We start from the raw sequence: 18890 nt of genomic DNA, 5'->3' as shown, positions 1-18890 counted from the left end.
CCCTCTTTTTTGGAGTGTTTTAAGGTTCACACAGCTCTGTCCGTGCCACTTAATCCTTGACCTGTTGCACAGCCTGCTATTCCGATACTAAAACCACACACAACTCCACTGCAGTGGCAGGTTACACTCCCCTTCACCGCACTCAGTGGTATTGAGATCTCAACCCTTAACCTGGGCACCCGCTGTCCAACACTCTCAGGACTGGGACCCTCACACAACGTTGCCATTGCACCCCATTACTAACCTGCAGCCACTCTTACTGTTCCAACTGTGGTAAGCCACCGAAGCTGTGACCCAGAGGAATCCCGGGTTTCCAGGACTAGGATCCAGTCAGCGCCTTAATCCTGATCCTCAGAGGCCTAGGTCAAGGATAACCCATTCTCTCCCCTCTGGCTTCTAGGACAGTCGACTGCGGGGTCCAGAGAAGAAGACATCAGAGGAGCATCAGTTCTACATTGGGGCGAGGAATGAGAGGAAGAAGGCATCTGACTCACCCATACCGAATCACACAAAGGTACTTGTAGAGGGTGATTAGAGTCCACTCCCCTATGGAAAGGATACTGCAACACTGTAGCCTCAGTTCACCATCTCATTACTATGATGCGGAGAGTAATACATTGCTAACTTCTGGAAGGGCAAGAATATCAACTGTAGTGGCAGCTACACTTCTCACCACTAGTGGGCAGAGTGGTAACTCGCTTCAAATAGGAGGAGCTGTGAGATCGTGTATAGCTGCAATTCCACTTGTCACCACCAGGGGACACAATGTGCCACCTCTCCCGCTCTAACAGAAACAGTGAGAGTTTATATAGTTGTAGTTCCATGTCGCACTACAACGGGGACGAGCGTGACCTCCCCACCACAGACAGAGCTCTGGTATTATTTATGGTTTCAGTTTCACTCCCATTGCAGAGTTAGCTGAAGTGCTACTCACCACCACCAGTGAGAAGTGTGGCATCTCTTCCACTGCAGAGAGAGCTGCACGTCCTTGCATCTTGAAGTGTGAAGTTGTGTTTTTCACACATGCTGGTGGAATGTTAGTAAATGATGTATGAATGACAGCTCATGTGTGAGAAATGTGTGCTTGGTTTCAGCTAGTGTTCTGCTTGAGTCAGTTGGGTGGAGTGGGTGAGATGGGCAGCAGCGGGTCTCTTGTATATAGCTTATTAGCACCCGGGGCGTGTAGCCAACCAATCAGGTTGGAGCTGACGACGAAAAAACCCCCACAAAATGGAGGAGGCAGCAGGGTAACCACTGCGGGGTCATGCCGCCGGGAGCGGGGATCCTCACCCGGAAGGGTAAAGGGCAAGGGGGCGGAACGGCGCCAAAACGCAATAGCACGAAAAAGCCCGCGAAGGGTAAACAAAAGGAAGGGGGCGGGGCCTGCAGGATAAAAGCAGGCGGGATCAGGGACCAGGCATCTTGCTCCTGCACTGGGACCCGGTCGCCGCCACCTGACAAGGACGAGGAATTTCGTTTGCCCAGCTGATCGGACCTCGGAGGGTCGGGAGAAGGAGAAACGCAAGGCGGCGGCAGGAAGAAAAGGCGAAGGACTGCAGGCGAACCAGCAGGCGGGATCGCACAGCCGGTGGAGGACAGCCGGCGGGCGTGGAGGAGCTGCCCAGCTGATTGGGAGCCGCGGCGGAGGAAGGCGCGCTCAGCCCGGGACAGGAAGAAGCTGCCCAGCTGATTGGGAGCCGCGGCGGAGGAAGGCGCGCTCAGCCCGGGACAGGAAGAAGCTGCCCAGCTGATTGGGAGCCGCGGCGGAGGAAGGCGCGCTCAGCCCGGGACCAGGAAGAAGCTGCCCAGCTGATTGGGAGCCGCGGCCGGGAACGACGCGACGAAGACGGGGCGGAGCTGCGGGTGAGCCCGCCCAGCAGCAGCCAGAGGACAGGCGCGCAGCGCCGGCGTGAAGGCAAGGGGCCAAGGGGCAAGGAGAGGCGGCTAGGACGCACCGGGCTGCAACCCGGTCGAAGACCCAGCCGGAACAGGACAGGGGGAACACCAGCCGCCCAGCGCCAGCCCAACCCCTCCCCCCTCGCACACGCAGACGCCCACGCCCTCCCTCCAAAGGAAAGAAAGCATACGACAGGCCGCAAGGAGGCGGCCGCGGGGGAGGAGCAGAGGCACCGGAACAGCCCGAGAGCCCGAGGAGCACAGGGATCACGAGGCTCACGACAGGCCACAGGGAGGCTGCCGCAGGGGACACCGGAGCACTGAACACGGGCAACAGCATCAAGCAGCCCATAATGGATCTGGCGTCATTTATGGAGTTAGCCAGGGTGGCAGCAGCAACCCATGGCCCAGACTGGATGTCCAAGATGGTGGCACAGCCTGGCCAGGAGGGGCGCAGCCAAGGAGTTGAAAGCTCCCCTCTGATGTTTCAGGACAGTGGCAGCGAGGCCACTGTGATCGAGGTCGAGATCCACAGCCTGGGGGAGGAAGAGGAAGAGAAGGAGACCCAGGGGAACAAAAGGAAAAAGACGATGACGGCCAGGGCTAAAGCAAGCAAGGAGCAGGCCGGCAGCACCAAGAGGCCACGACAGAAGGGGAGGGCGCAGGAGGATGCGGCCTTAACGGCTCCTACACCTGCTGAGGCTCCAGGGAGTCAAGTGAGCCCACCCAACGCGCCTGCGACCAGAACGGTGGATGTCGTGGGTGGAGGAACAACATCCCTGGAGGCAGTAAAAGGTATGGTGTTAGAATGCATGCAAGCATGGGGGAAAATGGGGCAAGTACCGAATGTTTTGCCCAGTAATGTTATGATGGCAGAGGGAGTGTCTCAGGGAGGTATAGCCACGCATCTGGGGGCGTCACAAGGGCCGGGAGGGCTCTGGTGCAGTGGTAGCACTCAAGGCTGGGCACAGACGGGTGGACTAAGTCAATTGCCCCAGAAGAGGGGGATACCGCCCGGGGGTTTCTTGTCTGTCGGGCTGCCTAGTGTGGGCCCACCTGTGGGTGGCGGGCAGCAGGGGCAGTTGGCGGGGCTCCCGTGGGGTCAAGAATGGGCAAACCAGGGGCCAGGGGCGCCAGTAAGCATGGGAGGGGCACAGCAACTGGCGTCGGGGTCTCCGGCAGGGACACAGGGGACACAGAAGGAGGCAGGGCCATGTGCGGTCTTGATAGGGGGGCTGAACACGGCGCAGCCAGTAACAGCAGGCGCGAGCGGCAGCGAGACAGGGGGACTGTGGGGACAGGCAACCCAGTATGGGAGGCCAATGCCAGGGTTCGCACCTATGCGGGCTACGGTGAATTCTCTGGTGTGGCACATTCCATGGGGGGTCAAGGAGAGGTTATGGAGGAAGGAATTCATTGACATCTTTGATTTGTTGGGGATCATCCCCACGGGGGGAGGTCTAAAGGAACTGTCTGAAAAGGAAAAAGAGAAAAGGGATAGGGAGGCCACTAAGGTAGAGCGTTCCATGAACAACTGGCTGAAAGCGTATAGGATGTACATGTCAGTAATGTTGGAGAGGTACCCACAAGATGCGCTGGCGATGATAGCATACGAACAGTATGTACATGATTTGTATCAGAAGTATGGAGGCGAAGGATGGCTGGAGTATGACCGGGGCTTTAGATTAAAAATGCAGATATGGCCAGCAATGTCATGGGACGAGATGGATGTCGGGGGGTACATGGATAAAGTGGTGCCGTGCAGGGAATCACAGGACGAGCCACCGGGAGAAAAATCTCGGGGTGGGAGAGGCAGAGGCGGGTTCCCGCAACGGGGGAGAGGGTCCTTTCGCGGGCCCTCCTCCTGGGTGTACAGGGCAGCAGCCCACCAGGGGGAGCCAGAAATCTGCTGGAGGTTTGCCGAGGGGTACTGCTCATATGGGAAGTCATGCAGGTACAAGCACCAGAAGGGCGGTGGGACGGGCCCCCGCAGGGCCACTCCGGGAGAGGCGAAACACGGGGATGGGGGGAAACAAAAGAATAAAGGGAATGTTGAGTGATACGCCGACAAAACAAGGCAATACTGTGGAAACTGTGAATGACAAATGTATGAATAAAAGGGCATTGCCTACACCAGTTAGCCTTCTTGCCATGACCCCATTCCTAAACAAGTACCACAACAAGGCCGACGCCAAACTGCTATGGCATGGGTTCAGGTGGGGCTTTAGGATCCCAGGGGCGGGGTCTCAAGGGGGAAGGGAGGCGGCCAACCTACGATCGGCTCTGGAGAATCCAGAGGTAGTGGAAAAGAAAGTTAACAAAGAGGTGGGGCTGGGGAGAGTGGCCGGCCCATTTACTAGGCCCCCCATGAGCAATCTGGTGGTATCCCCACTGGGACTGGTGCCAAAAAAGGAGGAGGGTCAATTCCGCTTGATACACCACCTATCCTTCCCCGAGGGCCAATCGGTGAACAGCGGCATTCCAGAAGAACAGTGCAGGGTGCAGTACGCCTCCCTGGAGGATGCGATACTGATGGTAAAGACGGCGGGGAAAGGGGCATTGCTGGGGAAAGCTGACATAGAATCTGCCTTCCGCCTATTACCAATCCATGAGGATAGTCACCACTTGCTGGGTTTTAAGGTGGGTGGCAAATACTACTATGACAAATGCCTCCCCATGGGGTGCGCCATCTCCTGCTCCTATTTTGAGGCATTCAGCACCTTTCTGGAGTTTACAGTAAAGCAGGAGATAAAAGAAGGGGGAATGTTGCACTACTTGGATGATTTTCTCTTCGTGGGGAGGGAAGGGACGGATGAGTGCAGATCCATGATGGAGATATTTCAAAACAGAATGGAACGTCTAGGGGTTCCCCTTGCACCGGGTAAGACCGTGGGGCCAGCAACAACATTGACATTTCTGGGGATCGAGATCGATTCGGTGAAAGGGGAGTGTAGGCTCCCTCAGGACAAGGTACAAAAACTGAGGGGCTTGATTCAGGAACTGAGGGGTAAAAACAAAGCGACCTTGAGAGAATTACAGGTGCTGGCAGGAAACCTCAATTTTGCAGGCAAGGTGATACCAGCAGGGAGGGCATTTGCCAGAAGTGTGGAGCTAAAAACTGTCGGCTTGCAGCATGCCGCACAGCACGTCAGATTGGGTTCAGAGGTAAAAGAGGATCTGAGAATGTGGGATAGCTTCCTGACAGGTCCAGCGGGGTGGCAATCTGGAGGGCGGACTGGGCAAGCAGTCAGAGGCTCAAATTGTTCACGGATTCATCCGGGTCCCTGGGCTTTGGGGCTATCTTGGGGGACAGATGGTGCGGCATGGCATGGCCGGAGGAGTGGCACAAGGAAGGGGTCACAAAGGATATCACGCTACTAGAGCTATTCCCCATAGTGGTGGCGTTCAAGTTGTGGGGCAGGCAGCTGCAAAATTCCAAGGTAACACTATGGTCGGACAACTTGGCCGTGGTACAGATCATTAACACAGGATCATCCAGTAACCTGAGGGTGCTGAGGCTCCTCAGAGAACTCACCAGGAGTTCGTTAGAGTGGAACATCGAGGTTAGAGCGCGGCACATTCCAGGGGTGAAAAACACGGCCGCTGATTCTCTGTCTCGTTTACAGTGGGACCGATTCCGGGAGAGCTGTCCCGCAGCAAGCAAGGAGATGACACCATTCGAGGAACAATGGTGGGGGATGATTGGGGCGATCTGACCGCATTGGTGGAAACTGCCCTGGCACCCGGTACAACCAAGAGGTACAGGGCTTGTTGGATTCGGTTTACACGGTTCCAAGAAGAGGTACTAGCAAGGGACCCCGGGGAGAACCCGGTGAGAGCATTCATAGGCTGGTGCTGGAAAAAAGGGAAGACCCGGGCGTGGGTAAGCTATCACCTAGCAGCCATAGCTCATTATGCAAAAGTGCACGGGGAGAAGGACCCCACTAAAGAGCATTATGTAATGATGGCCATGAAAGGCTGGGCGAGGCAAAGCACACCAAAACCAGATGAGAGGCGGCCAATCGATATTGGGAAATTGCACGGATTAATTAAATGCCTAGGGGAGGTATGTCGGGATGAATCGGAGCGTGTGCTCTTCTCGGCCGCATTCACTGTGGCATTTTTTGGGGCGCTTAGAGTAGGCGAGCTGGTGCCGGAAAACAGGAACGGCAAGGGGAGGGGGTTCTTGCGCGTCAGGGACATCCAAGTGGGGAGCGCTCAGGTCATCATTTATGTGAGGCGGTCAAAGACGGATCAGAAAGGAAAAGGCACGGCGCTGACCGTGCATGCCATTCAGGCGAGCCGGGTTTGCCCGGTGGCGGCATCGGCAAACTTTATGCAACAGAGGCGGCCATCTGGGGCAGAGGCGCCGTGGCTCACGCACAAGGATGGGTCCGCACTAAGCCGTTTTCAGTTCAAAAAAGTAATGTCGCTTGGGCTGGAGAGAATGGGTTTGGCAGGGGGCCAGTTTGGGACGCATTCTTTCCGGATTGGGGCTGCCACCTCAGCATCAGTCGGGGGGCTAGGGGCCGAGGAGATTAAGAAACTGGGGAGATGGTCGTCAGGATGTTATAAACGTTATGTCAGGCCTGAAAAAGTGTAAAGTTAACCATGCCGTTCCCTCCATGTCATTTACCAGCAGTGCACCAAAGAAAGCTACGCACGGTATGGGTGGTGGGGCACTCATTCGTCTCAAGGGCAAAGGCAAGCTGGAACCAGCAGCATGAGATCTTGACGGCTGGAGAATTCAAGATCGAATGGCACGGGGTGCCAGGGATGAAATGGGCCCAGCTGGAAGGGCAGTTGCGCACGCTGCTAAAAAAGCGGCGGAAGCCGGAGGTGTTGGTAATACACTTAGGAGGGAACGACCTGACCAGCTTAGGGAGAGGGATATTGCTGAGAGACATCACATGCTCTTTACAGGAAATAGCGGCACAAGTGGAGGAGACGGAAATCATCTGGTCCGAGGTGATTCCGCGGACTCAATGGAGGGGGGCAGCAAACCATTCGGCAGTAGAGAAATCACGGAGGAAGCTGAACGGGGCAGTTGCCAAATTCTGCAAGGGCAGAGGTTTCCATCAGATCAGGCATGGTCTGATTAACGAGAAAACCCCCGAGTATTTCTTAGCCGATGGTGTGCACCTATCCCCAAAGGGCATGGAGCTCTTTTTCTGGAACATTTGTACCAAATTGCTGGAGTTGTGAGAGGAATGAGGAGGAAGGGGAGCCAACGGTGGACGGGAAACCACCGGTTGGCGTGGCGGTGTTTGGGCAACCAAACACAAATGATAGACTCCGGATGAGCCAGAAGGAAACAGAATGGGTCTTCGCTCTTCTGGACCAGCGCCTCTTGGGGGCCTAAACGGCGGGGGCGCCTGGTAGGAACAAATAAGGCTCAGCTTCCCCCCCAAAAACAAACGGCGCTCTCCCCACCCACGGACCCCTGCACGGGCAGGATAGGAACAGGTACAATGGGTCGGGGGAGTTGGGGGCCTACTATACCAAGTATAGGGGGAAGCAAAGGAAATCCGGCAAGCAAGCGCCACACGTGCAGAATGAGGTCACTATGGTGTACAAATACTTCTGTTGTCATGGAAATAAAACTGCGGCCAATTTTGCCAATTGAAATCTTGTGTCATGCCAATTCATGGGGGGTTAAAAGCATTGTGTGCATGAGCAAAAGAATTGGGAGTAAAGGCAAATGGACGGCTGCAGGGGTTATGGAGCTGACGACGAAAAAACCCCCACAAAATGGAGGAGGCAGCAGGGTAACCACTGCGGGGTCATGCCGCCGGGAGCGGGGATCCTCACCCGGAAGGGTAAAGGGCAAGGGGGCGGAACGGCGCCAAAACGCAATAGCACGAAAAAGCCCGCGAAGGGTAAACAAAAGGAAGGGGGCGGGGCCTGCAGGATAAAAGCAGGCGGGATCAGGGACCAGGCATCTTGCTCCTGCACTGGGACCCGGTCGCCGCCACCTGACAAGGACGAGGAATTTCGTTTTCCACCCACCCACCCACGAAATACGAGAAGGACGACACCCGGGTGTTGCTGTCGCAGGGCACCCAGGTCAGCGGATGACAAGTTGGCGGTGTTTGGGCAACCAAACACAAATGATAGACTCCGGATGAGCCAGAAGGAAACAGAATGGGTCTTCGCTCTTCTGGACCAGCGCCTCTTGGGGGCCTAAACGGCGGGGGCGCCTGGTAGGAACAAATAAGGCTCAGCTTCCCCCCCAAAAACAAACGGCGCTCTCCCCACCCACGGACCCCTGCACGGGCAGGATAGGAACAGGTACAATGGGTCGGGGGAGTTGGGGGCCTACTATACCAAGTATAGGGGGAAGCAAAGGAAATCCGGCAAGCAAGCGCCACACGTGCAGAATGAGGTCACTATGGTGTACAAATACTTCTGTTGTCATGGAAATAAAACTGCGGCCAATTTTGCCAATTGAAATCTTGTGTCATGCCAATTCATGGGGGGTTAAAAGCATTGTGTGCATGAGCAAAAGAATTGGGAGTAAAGGCAAATGGACGGCTGCAGGGGTTATACTCAGGTAGCGAGCTGAATCACACGATCCAAGCCTGCGTTCCGAGCAAGCCGAAGGCTGATCTCTCGACCTGCCGTCGACCCCCCACCCTTTCCTTCCCCCCTGTCTCCCTTCCCTCCCCACCTTCCTACCCCACTCACCTTATTATTTTGGCAGTGACAGAACGGCTGCTCCAACCTCCCGAGTCACCATGGAAATGGAAGACGTGGAGCCTGCCTTCCAGCTCCACGCCGGCCATCTTAGGTAAGTATTTTGTATGAATGAACGGGATGCCGCAAGCATTCCCCGTTCATTCATACACAATACATTGCTGCAGGCATCCCAGGTTTTTCCGGATTGAAAACCTGGGGTGATAATATCAATAACACCTGATCTGGCTGGGCGGATCGGGTGGTAACTGGGCCTTTCTTTAAGGTGCTCTCTGCATCAGGCCTGTAACTTGGGCCCCGGGCAGTTACCACCCGATCCGGCACTGCGGATGGGTGTTTTTACTTAAAGATTAGCAGGATATTGTATATTGTGTACAATAAAGCAACCTGAAAAAACTTTAAATGGAGGCCATTCGGTGACTTGGGGTACCACAACATCTCATCCTAGTTAGAACATAGTTCACCATCTCACCAGAAGCTGGCAGAGTATTACCTGTACCTCACCCAAGTAGGCACAATAAAATGCTCCAGTCGTGCAATTTCAGAGTGTGACCTTTCTTCTCACTTCCTTTCTAGTGCCTGGTCCGTGCCTTGTATGACTTTGAGGCGCTGGAGGATGATGAGCTGGGCTTCAGCTGTGGCGACGTCATCGAAGTGCTTAACAACTCAGACCCTGCCTGGTGGCATGGATGCATGCAGGGGTGCGAGGGTCTATTCCCCGTTAGCTATGTGGAGATCATCAGTCGGTGATGGGCAGTACATGGCCCGTCAGAACCAACACCCCGGAGACTGGACGCTTGCAATGACATTTGGGCAGCCAGCAGATGGCCTCAGGCATTATTTATTGACACGTGGGTCATTGGTGTCTCTCTTTCTCAGTCTCTCTGCATCTTTCTTTTGTGATCCATCGCTTTATAGTGCATTATTCCATTGAGGGTCATGAAGGGTCACTGCGAGAGCCGAACTCAGCTCTCCTTCCTCAGGGACATGTTACTGCAGTAGTTCTCCCTACAATAGTCAGCTGATGTCAGTATAGCGCACTACTTGCCCCCTTACTCCCAATGGTTGAACTACATAAGCAGCTCTTGTGGCCAGGGCTAGCAGATTTAACAGTACCCCCTCCCCTCTTCTCTCGGGAGGATAGCTCAGCGGCAATGTGCTTGCCTTGGAAGCAAGAGACACAGAGCAGCACAGGTTTGATCCCCCGGTCTGCGCTTAGAAACCTCTGGGTGTTATAAATAACCTGTTATATCACATCCCCGCATAGGCTGTGTTAGGCCAGCGGCACTCCCAACCCTGGCATTGGATGCCACTGAAAAAGCTGTACTTAGATGCCCCACCACCAGGCGTGCATTCTATCTACCACACTTCCATTAATGGCACGCAGGGGATACTGAAGGGTGGTACTGTGCTGTCAGGCCGCCCGGTCAGCCTGCTTGCTAATCTGCTCTTGATATCTAAACCCTGCACGCGCTCTTACTTTGCTCTTGCTACTTTTTTCCACATTGTCTGCTCCTGCTCATTTTAAATGGATTTGCTGTTTAGCCTCTGCCTCTTCTTCTGAAGTAGTATTTTCCACGCAGAGACTAACACTGCTCTGAAGATTTGAACTTCTCTCAGTCTCTTCTCATGACCGCTTAGTACTGGGACTCTCTCATGGGCTTCCTGACGTGGCTTGTGCTGGTTGAGTGGTGCAGCGTTTTTCAACGTGTGTGATGCCTTTATGAATTTTAATGGGACTATCATAGGCTGTGATCCATGCTCATGGCTGTCTAGGGACTTGTTGAGCCATTTTGGATGCTGAGGTGGCCCCCTCCCAATTCGACAACAAATCACGGGTCGCACCACACACTGGACCAGCCTAGATTACCACTCTTGCACGATATGCACGAACGTGCAGCTGCAGGGGTACGCCACACACTGCACTAGGAAAAAGATGTAAATTTGTGTATTAATGCATAATGCAGCACACTTTCAGAGAAAAATTGGCTAAAAGGCCAGAGCGTTTGCAAGTTTTGTAGGGTAACATTAATCTAAAAATCCCATTTCATGCAAGTCACCAACAGTGCACAGGAACATTAATGCTTTAATTAATATAACGCTTTGCTATTAAAAATGCCTTGCCACAATGAAAACGTCCAACTGGCTGCACAATGTAGACCAGTCCAAACACGTAATAACATATTACAGTAAAGCATGCCAGGCCACATTTAGACATACCTAGACTGGTTGCACCAAAATGCCAGCCGAAGCAATAACACTTATCATGGTTATTTTATCACAGTAGCCCAGAAAAATATACAATGCTGCAGTAAGGAACGGCTAGACTGGCAGCATCCAAATGCCAGTCTAGCCATGTAATTACACTTAGCAGGACTGCTTTATCAGAGATGCCCAGTTAAAAAAACGTCAAACCAAATGAAGAAATTACTAGACTGCCTGCAGCAAAATGCCTCTTTAGCCACTAATACCACATAGCAAGCCTGCTTAGCCTGGACGTGGATGACCATTACGATTTATCGTACAATCCCCATACCACCCCACCCCTCCTGCCCCCCACACATCCCCTCTCCCTCCCACCCCTGCCCCATCCCGCTAAATCAACTTCTCGGCCCAGAATTACCTCCACGTCCCTTTTCCTTGTCCCAGTGCTTACCTATGAGGCTCCTTGCCTCATAGGTAAGCACTGGAATAAGGAAGAGTGGGACTATGAGTGGTGAAGATTACAGGTAACTAAGCCAGGAATTACCTCCATGTCCCTCTACCTCATTCCAGTACTTGTGTAAGTGCCTCATACACAAGTACTGGGATGAGAAAGAATAGGGCTATGAGTAATGAAGATAACCAATAAGTAACCATGGGATTAAACACAAGTAGTGGGTAACACCATTGAGCTGGCTGGGATTCAGCCCTCCCCCATCCCCCCTTAAAAGTTTGGGCTATGTTGACTCGACCTGGCTGACCTACAGAGCCGTTGCCGGACAGAACAGGACACAGATGTTAAACGGCACCTGGGTTTCTCTGTTAACAAAGGCCCAGCAATTACTAACGTAAAGCATTTCACTGTTAGTACCTGCATTCAAATGCATAATTCTTTAGGCAATTGAAATCTTTATGTGGGGTTAGTACTTGCATGCTCGGGGAGTGATTGGAAGGGCAGAGAGGCACAGGAGACCGCTTATTATCACAGTAGTCCATAAGTGGGTGCTTTCAGACTTAAAGGAGAGAGTTAACTTCTTGCAACATTGAAGCTGCACTAGAATAGTCTCATTAGAATGCATAAAGAAGTTAGATGCCCCACACAAATAAGTTTGCCCTTCCCCTACCACCCATGAAGTTAGCACCTCTCCCAACATTTTGAGGTTTAGCACTCCCCCCTGAAATGTAGGTTTTGTTGCGCCCCTGAACACAAGCACACCCACCATTCAACATACACAACACCCAGCCACCCATGCATTTAAGTGTGTACCCTTTCACCATATGGGCACACCCAGGCAGCCACCCATACATTTCAGTGTGCACCCTTTCACGATATAGGCACACCCAGGCAGACACCCATACTTTTAAGTGTGCACCCTTTCACCATACAGGCACACGCACACAGGCAGCCACCCATACATTTAAGTGTGCACGCTTTCACCATACACTCACACAGGCAGCCACCTATACATTTAAATGTGCACACGTTCCGCATTCAGGCACACCCAGGCCGCCACCCATACATTTAAGTGTGCACCCTTTCACCATGCACTCGACCCACACACCCAGCCACCCATACATGCAATTGTGCACCCTTCCACCATACACTCACACAGGCAGCCACCTATACATTTAAGTGTGCACCCTTTCGCCATACACTCACACAGGCAGCCGCCCATACATTTAAGTGTGCACCCTTTCACCATACACTGACACAGGCAGCCACCTATACATTTAAGTGTTCACCCTCTCACCATGCACTCACACACACACACACACATCATGGGGTTGAGGGGAGCCCTATTACTTAAAAAAGAAATGGTTTCTTTTTGAAGTCACTCCGACTTCATAAAGAAATTATTTCCATTAATGACCAAACCATAATGGAAATAATTTTTCTTTCTTTCTTTCTTTCTTTCTTTCTTTCTTTCTTTCTTTCTTTCTTTCTTTCTTTCTTTCTTTCTTTCTTTCTTTCTTTCTTTTTATAAAGCGCCCAGCGGCCAAAAGGCATTGTGGCGCTGTTACAGAATGATTACTTACAAGTGGGTTAGGCATGTTACAGAATAGTCAGTGACAAAATTGCAGCAGTGTACAACAGAAGGTGTTCCGCGGTTACATTGGAACAGTGTTGGAGATAACACAGTGAAGGCAGTCTAATTGAATAGGGCAGAGTGACTTCAAAAATACATTTTTTCTTTTTTAAGTTATAGAGCCCCACCCATGAAATGGAGGCCTCTGGCCTAGAGGCTTCCATGTCATGGTGTTGGTGGAGCCCTCGTTCTTCAAAAAGAAATAGTTTCTTTTTGTAGTCACTCTGCTATCATAAACAAATTATTTCTGTTACAATGTAACAGAAATAATTTCTTTATGAAGGCAGAGTGACTTAAAAAAACGTTTTTGTTGAGCCCATGCCGCAATCAGTATTTGTCCACACCAAGATGGAGTCTACATCAGTTACAGCCAAAGCACCCCAGAGCCAGCCTCCAGAACTATATAGAATACTCTTACCAATCCCATTGGAGCTCAAACTGTACTCAAGAACAAGTCTCTCAACTGGCCGTAATGCTCCGCGTATGGCCCTTTAGAATTGCACACAATGCTCCAGTGGAGGACTCCAGTGCTGGAGGCAACTATCTATAGGTGGCCTGCAGAATTGGATAAGATACTCTTGGTGAAAGTCTTCAGAGGTGGACACCATACTCCAGATGGAGCCCCCAGAACCTGACTATACTCCAGGTGTAGCCTCCTGACCTGAACATCAGTGGCATCTGGTGCTGGACACAATAATCCAGATGTTACCTCCAGAGCTGATACAATAGCCCAGGTGTGGCAATAAACCGAGAGCGGCCTTTTCACTGCTAACGGTGCATGTTTTTCTTTTGGTGCAACCTCTTTCTCTGCCTGTGCGGTGCAGGTTTCTTCCAGCGCACTGTACCGAATACTACAGTTCCTTTCCTTATTTCTGCACAGAGTGGGGTGGGGGGAGCAGTCTGGTGGGGGTACATTGGCCCAATGTATGGATAATGCCTTAAAGTGCTCTGCCTTTCATCTGACCTGCAAGAACCCTTAGCCTGGTCTCAATTTGCACATGGATAGAGTGCCTTAACTAATTACAATAAAATTCTTATACAACTAAGACATTGGTATAAGTATATTTGTCGATTGGTTCGAAAAGTCCCCTTTCATGGCGAGTAAAAGGCATGTAATCCACTCAGCAAAACATATGCTCTATACAGCCAGCTAGCCATTAAAGGTGGGCATGCAGCTGAGCAATGCAGTGAATGTTGGCCTCCTCACCCACTGACATACAGACAAAGCAACACTTTCCAGTGTTTCAAATTGGGATGAGACTGTAAAGATTTAAGCAATATTCAAGCAACATATGTATAAACAAGCATTGGCAAAGCCAATTGTTTTGGCGTTTACTACTGTTCTTTGTATTTATAGGCATCAGGATTTAAGGAGGAGAGTGCAAAGTTTCAAAGTAGAATGTGATGAGGTGTGCAGGTGTGCAAGAGGATGAGAAGGAGAAAAGAGCAGGGGAGGAAGCGATTGAGAGCGGGTGCCTTCGAAGATGAGCAGGAGGAAATATGATTGAGAAATGTTGAGAGTGAGAGAGTAAAAAATAAAGGGAGAGTGTGAGAGGAGTAGAGAGTGGGGCTGGGTGGGGGTAGGGTGGATTGGGTAATTGTAGAGATGGTGGGTAGGGATAGAGAGAGTGGAGGTAAGGTGGGTGGGAGCAGAGAGTGAGAATGGGGATAGGGTGGGTAGAGCGAGTGGGCTTAGGATTGGGTGGCTGGTGGTAGACAGAGTGGGGGTAGGGTAAGGTGGGCTAGTGGGGGCAGAGTGGTGTGGGTAGGGTTGGTCGGTGGGTCTAGGGAAAGTGGGGGTAGAGTGGTTCTAGAGCGAGTGGGGGTAGGGTGGATGGACGGGAGTAGAGAGAGTGGGGTAGGGTGGTTGGGGCTCAAGAGGGTGGGGTACAGTGGGGGTTTGTAAAGAGAGAATGGAGTAGGGTGGGTGGCTGGAGGTAGAAAGAGTGGCGGTAGGGTGGCTGGGGGTAGATTGAGTGGGGGTAGGGTGGCTGAGTGCGGGTAGAGGTGGTGGTGGTAGGGCAGGTCCTGGGAGGATAGCCTAGGGGCAACACGGTTGTCTTGGAAGCAGGACAACGCAAAGCAACAGGTTCGAATCCCGGACCCATGCTTAGAGACTGGTCTCCGGTGTTAGGTGTGTATTAAAAGGTTAATGAATTAGGTGAATGGGTAGGGGTAGAGAGGGTAGGCTGAATGGGTTGGGCTAGAGAGGGTGGTTGATTTTAGTTGGGGGCAAAACATGAAGAACAAAGGCTCTTCGGGAGGACTCTGAAAAGTAGTCAAAAATAGACCAAACAAAACCCAACCAGCACAAGTAATGGGCGTGGGTTGGGTGGGTGTAGATTGAGTAGGAGTGGGGTGGGTGGAGGGACAGAAAGTGGAGTTGGCGCAGAGAGAGAGTGGGCATTGGGTGTGCGGGTTTGTGTAGAAAGGCAGCCTCGGGGGGCGCTGTTGAGCAGCCTACAAAATGGCTGCCTAGCCGCAGAGCTCTGTGCCCAACAACATCTTATCAGATACCATCGGCGGCGTAACACCGAATCCTGTGCTGGAAGTTTCAGCTGTGCGTAGCGTTGCTCTTGCGCTACACCCACGTTCAATACCGGAGGAAATTGGACCCCAGAGACCCAGTTTATGGCACCATATCTTCAGGGCCGGAGAGGCTGTGCGGGGCCTTCCCCGAGTGGCGCTGTGCCTGAGATCCCGGGGCCTGCTGTGTGGTCGCCTGGCGTTGTGGGGCTTCGCCTGCTTGCGGTGCTCCTTGCTGCGTACCCGCCCTTTCCTCTCCCGCTCCTCGGATGGCTGCTGGCCGCTGGGCTGTGTCCCCCTGTGTGACGGAGGACTGCTGGCACAATCTGCCTGGTGGCGCAGCGGGGGGACCTTCATCGGTGCGGCCCCCGCACTCCTCTGGTGGTGCGCCGGGTCGCGCCCGGCACTGCGGGCAATTGGCGGGGAGAGTCCTGGATCGCGCCTTGCCAGTGTGGCCACCAACCGCTGCAGAGCCCTCCCCACATTATAACCGGATCACTGGAACTTGAGGTAAGGAGCTGGGGGACTGCCCAACTACACCCGCGAATGCTGCATTACTTGGGCTCACAGCCCCCAGCTCCCACGTTTGCCAGCCTGAGCTACATTGAGCCCTGCCTCCCCAGTTTGTCCCAGGATCCCGCCGCCGGAGCCCCGAACCACACTATACCACACGCAGCGCCCTCATCTGCCTGCCCACCATACATTAAAGATCGAGTGGCGGAGGACGCCCGGCAATTATATGGCTGGAGGAGAGCTCCCCCCCCGGCGCAGGGGGTTACACAACGGCCTCCTTTTACAAAGCATCAGTCTCAGCCGGTGGGGCTTCATCCTAATCATAGGGAATCACCATACCTCCCTCCAGGGCCAACCCAGGCAATCCTACCGCGCCTCACCTAACAGGCCCTTGTCAGCTTGAACCCTGCGCATGTGGCCCAATCTGTCTCCCTCCTGAGATTATCCTGTTTGGCCTGTCTGGCCCTCCTTGTTCTGTGATCGAACCTGCTACTCCCCGCTGGCTCCGGATGCCTGATACATTAACCTGCTCCTAACCCTGAAGCACCCGCCTGGACCCCTCGCTTGGCCACGAATAGGGGGACCCAGCTTAGAGTGCACCATTGCGCAGGGCCATCCAGACTACGTCCACTTCCCGCGCCATCTGACTCTGCTGCCCCTGGGGCCTGCCTGACTTTCCCCGTAACCGCACAGGAGGCACCCCACTACGCCTGTACTCAATACCACCTACCCTTGGGATGCCCGGCAAGCCCCGTGGGACACCCAAGGCTGGGATTATGGACAAGTTCACCAAGCAAACACCCAGGGCGGAACAGAATACCACCTCCTCGAATGCCGCCAACACGGAGACCCCACTGGACCTCCCTCAACTTGACCTGACCACTATGATGGAGTCAATGGCCAAAAACTTCACCTCCTTACACGAGAAGTTAGATGATATAAATGCTAATGTGGCCTCGCTCAGGTCGAAATTAGACCAACATGGCACCAGGATCACCGAGGCCGAAACCAGACTTGGGGCAAATGAAGACAATGTACTCACCCTCCAAAATACAGTGTCAGTCAAGGCCAAATGCGACGATCTTGAATCAAGGTCCTGCAGGAACAATATCCGCATTGTGGGGGTTCCAGAGTCCGCACTGAAGGGCCGTATGCAACTGGCGGTCGAATCCCTCCTCAAGGATCTACTGATCCTCCACTTTCACCTTTCTTCACTATCAAGCGCGCGCACCGCTCTCTTGCTCCCCGCCCTAAGCCGAGTGATTTCCCCAGGCCGATAATAGCGAAAGTCCTCAGTTATCGAGACAGAGATCACATATTGAGACTTGCACGGGAGAAAGGCGAACTCAGAATGGACTCGCAAGTCATCAGAATCTTTCCGGACTTTTCTGTGGGGGTGTTAGGCAGAAACCTGTGCAGTTCCCTCTGGGACCACTGCAAAAGATTTAGGACTACAGGTGTTTGGCAGTAAACCCACTTGGTAGCAGTCTGTACCACACAGATTCACTTGGTAGCTGTGGCTGAGCAGTCAGACTTCCCTCAAGAAGAGTTAGGCAGTATACAGAGTATTCACAATAGGTCAAAAGAACACAGTAGAACAATTAAACACTGACCAGGGCTTGGTGTAAAAGAGATATAATTATTTATTTAAAACCACATCTAGAAAAATACACAGGCACTAATAGTAAGCAATTCAAAAACACGGTCACTAAAAGATATACACTCCCTTAAAAGAATATTAGACAAGTCTTAAGTAAAGCCCCACTTATTTTCAGACAGCGGTGAGCGCTTAACGTAGATGGCACTCTAATAATTTGTTTTAAAAAGGGAGAGAAAAGCAGAGAATCAAATGAAACAGATCCCAACACTTTTTCATGAACACAACAAGAGAGGAAGGCAAAGTAACACCGTGAATTCAGAGTCAGTAGGCCGGACCCGCTTTGAGAGGATCAAAACGAAATGTGTCCAAGGTCACACGGTTGCAGTGCACAAAAGTCTTGTAACAGTTCAAAAAGGAGTTGGACCAAAGAAAGGGACCAGTTAGAGGGTCAAGGCGGCCAGCCCAGTCCAGAAGGTTAAGGGTTATTATTACCTTGTAGCAATCTTTAGAAAGGGAGACCTGGCGGACACGGTACCTTAAAGTGGTGAGAATACTCCAGCGGGGGCAGTTGTTCCTGGCAGCGGGTGCAAGTCGGTGCTTCGTCCGGGGGAAGAGAGGATCTCGTCGGGGAGGAAGACAGGAGTCCGTTGCGCTGCCAGGGAAGAAACCAGCCGCTGAGTTTCTCAGGTACAAGGAGCGGTCCGTTGGTTCGCGGTCCAGTGGTAAGTGGCTATCCGGCTGCCGGGGTGCTTGGCACGGGCAATTCGACCACAGACCGGTCTGGGTTGCGAAGAGAAGAAGGTAAACTGGTTGTGCCCACCAGTCAGGGGAAGACGCCTCTCCAGCCGGGAGATCTTCTCTGTCGTCGGGAAGTAGTGAGTCGGTTCCGCAGGGCTCCACCGGTGGTGTCGTCATGGTAGGTCGGCTCAGCTTCTCCCTCATCAGATTCTTAGGTCCTGTGGCGACTTCTGAAGTTCCAGTCCCCAAAGCCCTGCTTTTATGCAGCATACCCCCATTCACTCAGCCTAGCTGTCAATCAAACATGCTAAGTGGTGAGCCGGCCAGCTCACCACTTGGGCCAATCACACAAGAGTGCCACTTGAGTTACCAATGTAACTCAGTCCAGGGTGCCTAAACCCCTTCCCGCACCCCCTGTGGTACCCAGACAGAGTGGCACCACTTTTGGAGGCTTCTGTGGAGAAGCCCGCCAAAAAGTGGAACAAAGGGCTCGACTTGGGTTGGAGTCACAGAAGCGAAGACAAACGCCATTTCAGAATCGAGTCCTGGCAAAAAATACCAACCGGCGAATTAATATTAATTAAATAAACCGGCGGTATGTTCGAGGCTATGAGAATTAAATAATTAAAGTT

The 18890-nt window shown here is 52.7% G+C and overlaps 1 protein-coding gene across 3 annotated transcripts in view; it reads left to right on the top strand.

Annotated features, from left to right (window-relative positions):
- GRAP2 (GRB2 related adaptor protein 2) overlaps positions 1-13927 on the top strand; it is a 544466-nt gene extending 530539 nt beyond the window's left edge. For all 3 annotated transcript variants that reach the window (XM_069652933.1, XM_069652932.1, XM_069652935.1), the window contains 2 exons: positions 401-514; positions 9169-13927. In XM_069652933.1, the coding sequence (XP_069509034.1) occupies positions 401-514; positions 9169-9342 (288 nt within the window). In that variant the 3' untranslated portion in view covers positions 9343-13927. The remainder of the gene's footprint in view (positions 1-400; positions 515-9168) is intronic.
- Positions 13928-18890: the final 4963 nt, after the last annotated feature.

The sequence above is a fragment of the Ambystoma mexicanum genome, chromosome 3q (genome assembly GCF_040938575.1).
Source record: "Ambystoma mexicanum isolate Mex_15411 chromosome 3q, UKY_AmexF1_1, whole genome shotgun sequence".
In the NCBI taxonomy this organism is placed as follows: Eukaryota; Metazoa; Chordata; class Amphibia; order Caudata; family Ambystomatidae; genus Ambystoma; species Ambystoma mexicanum.
Note: the sequence above shows the minus strand (reverse complement) of the source record. Positions and strands in the feature narration are given on the sequence as shown.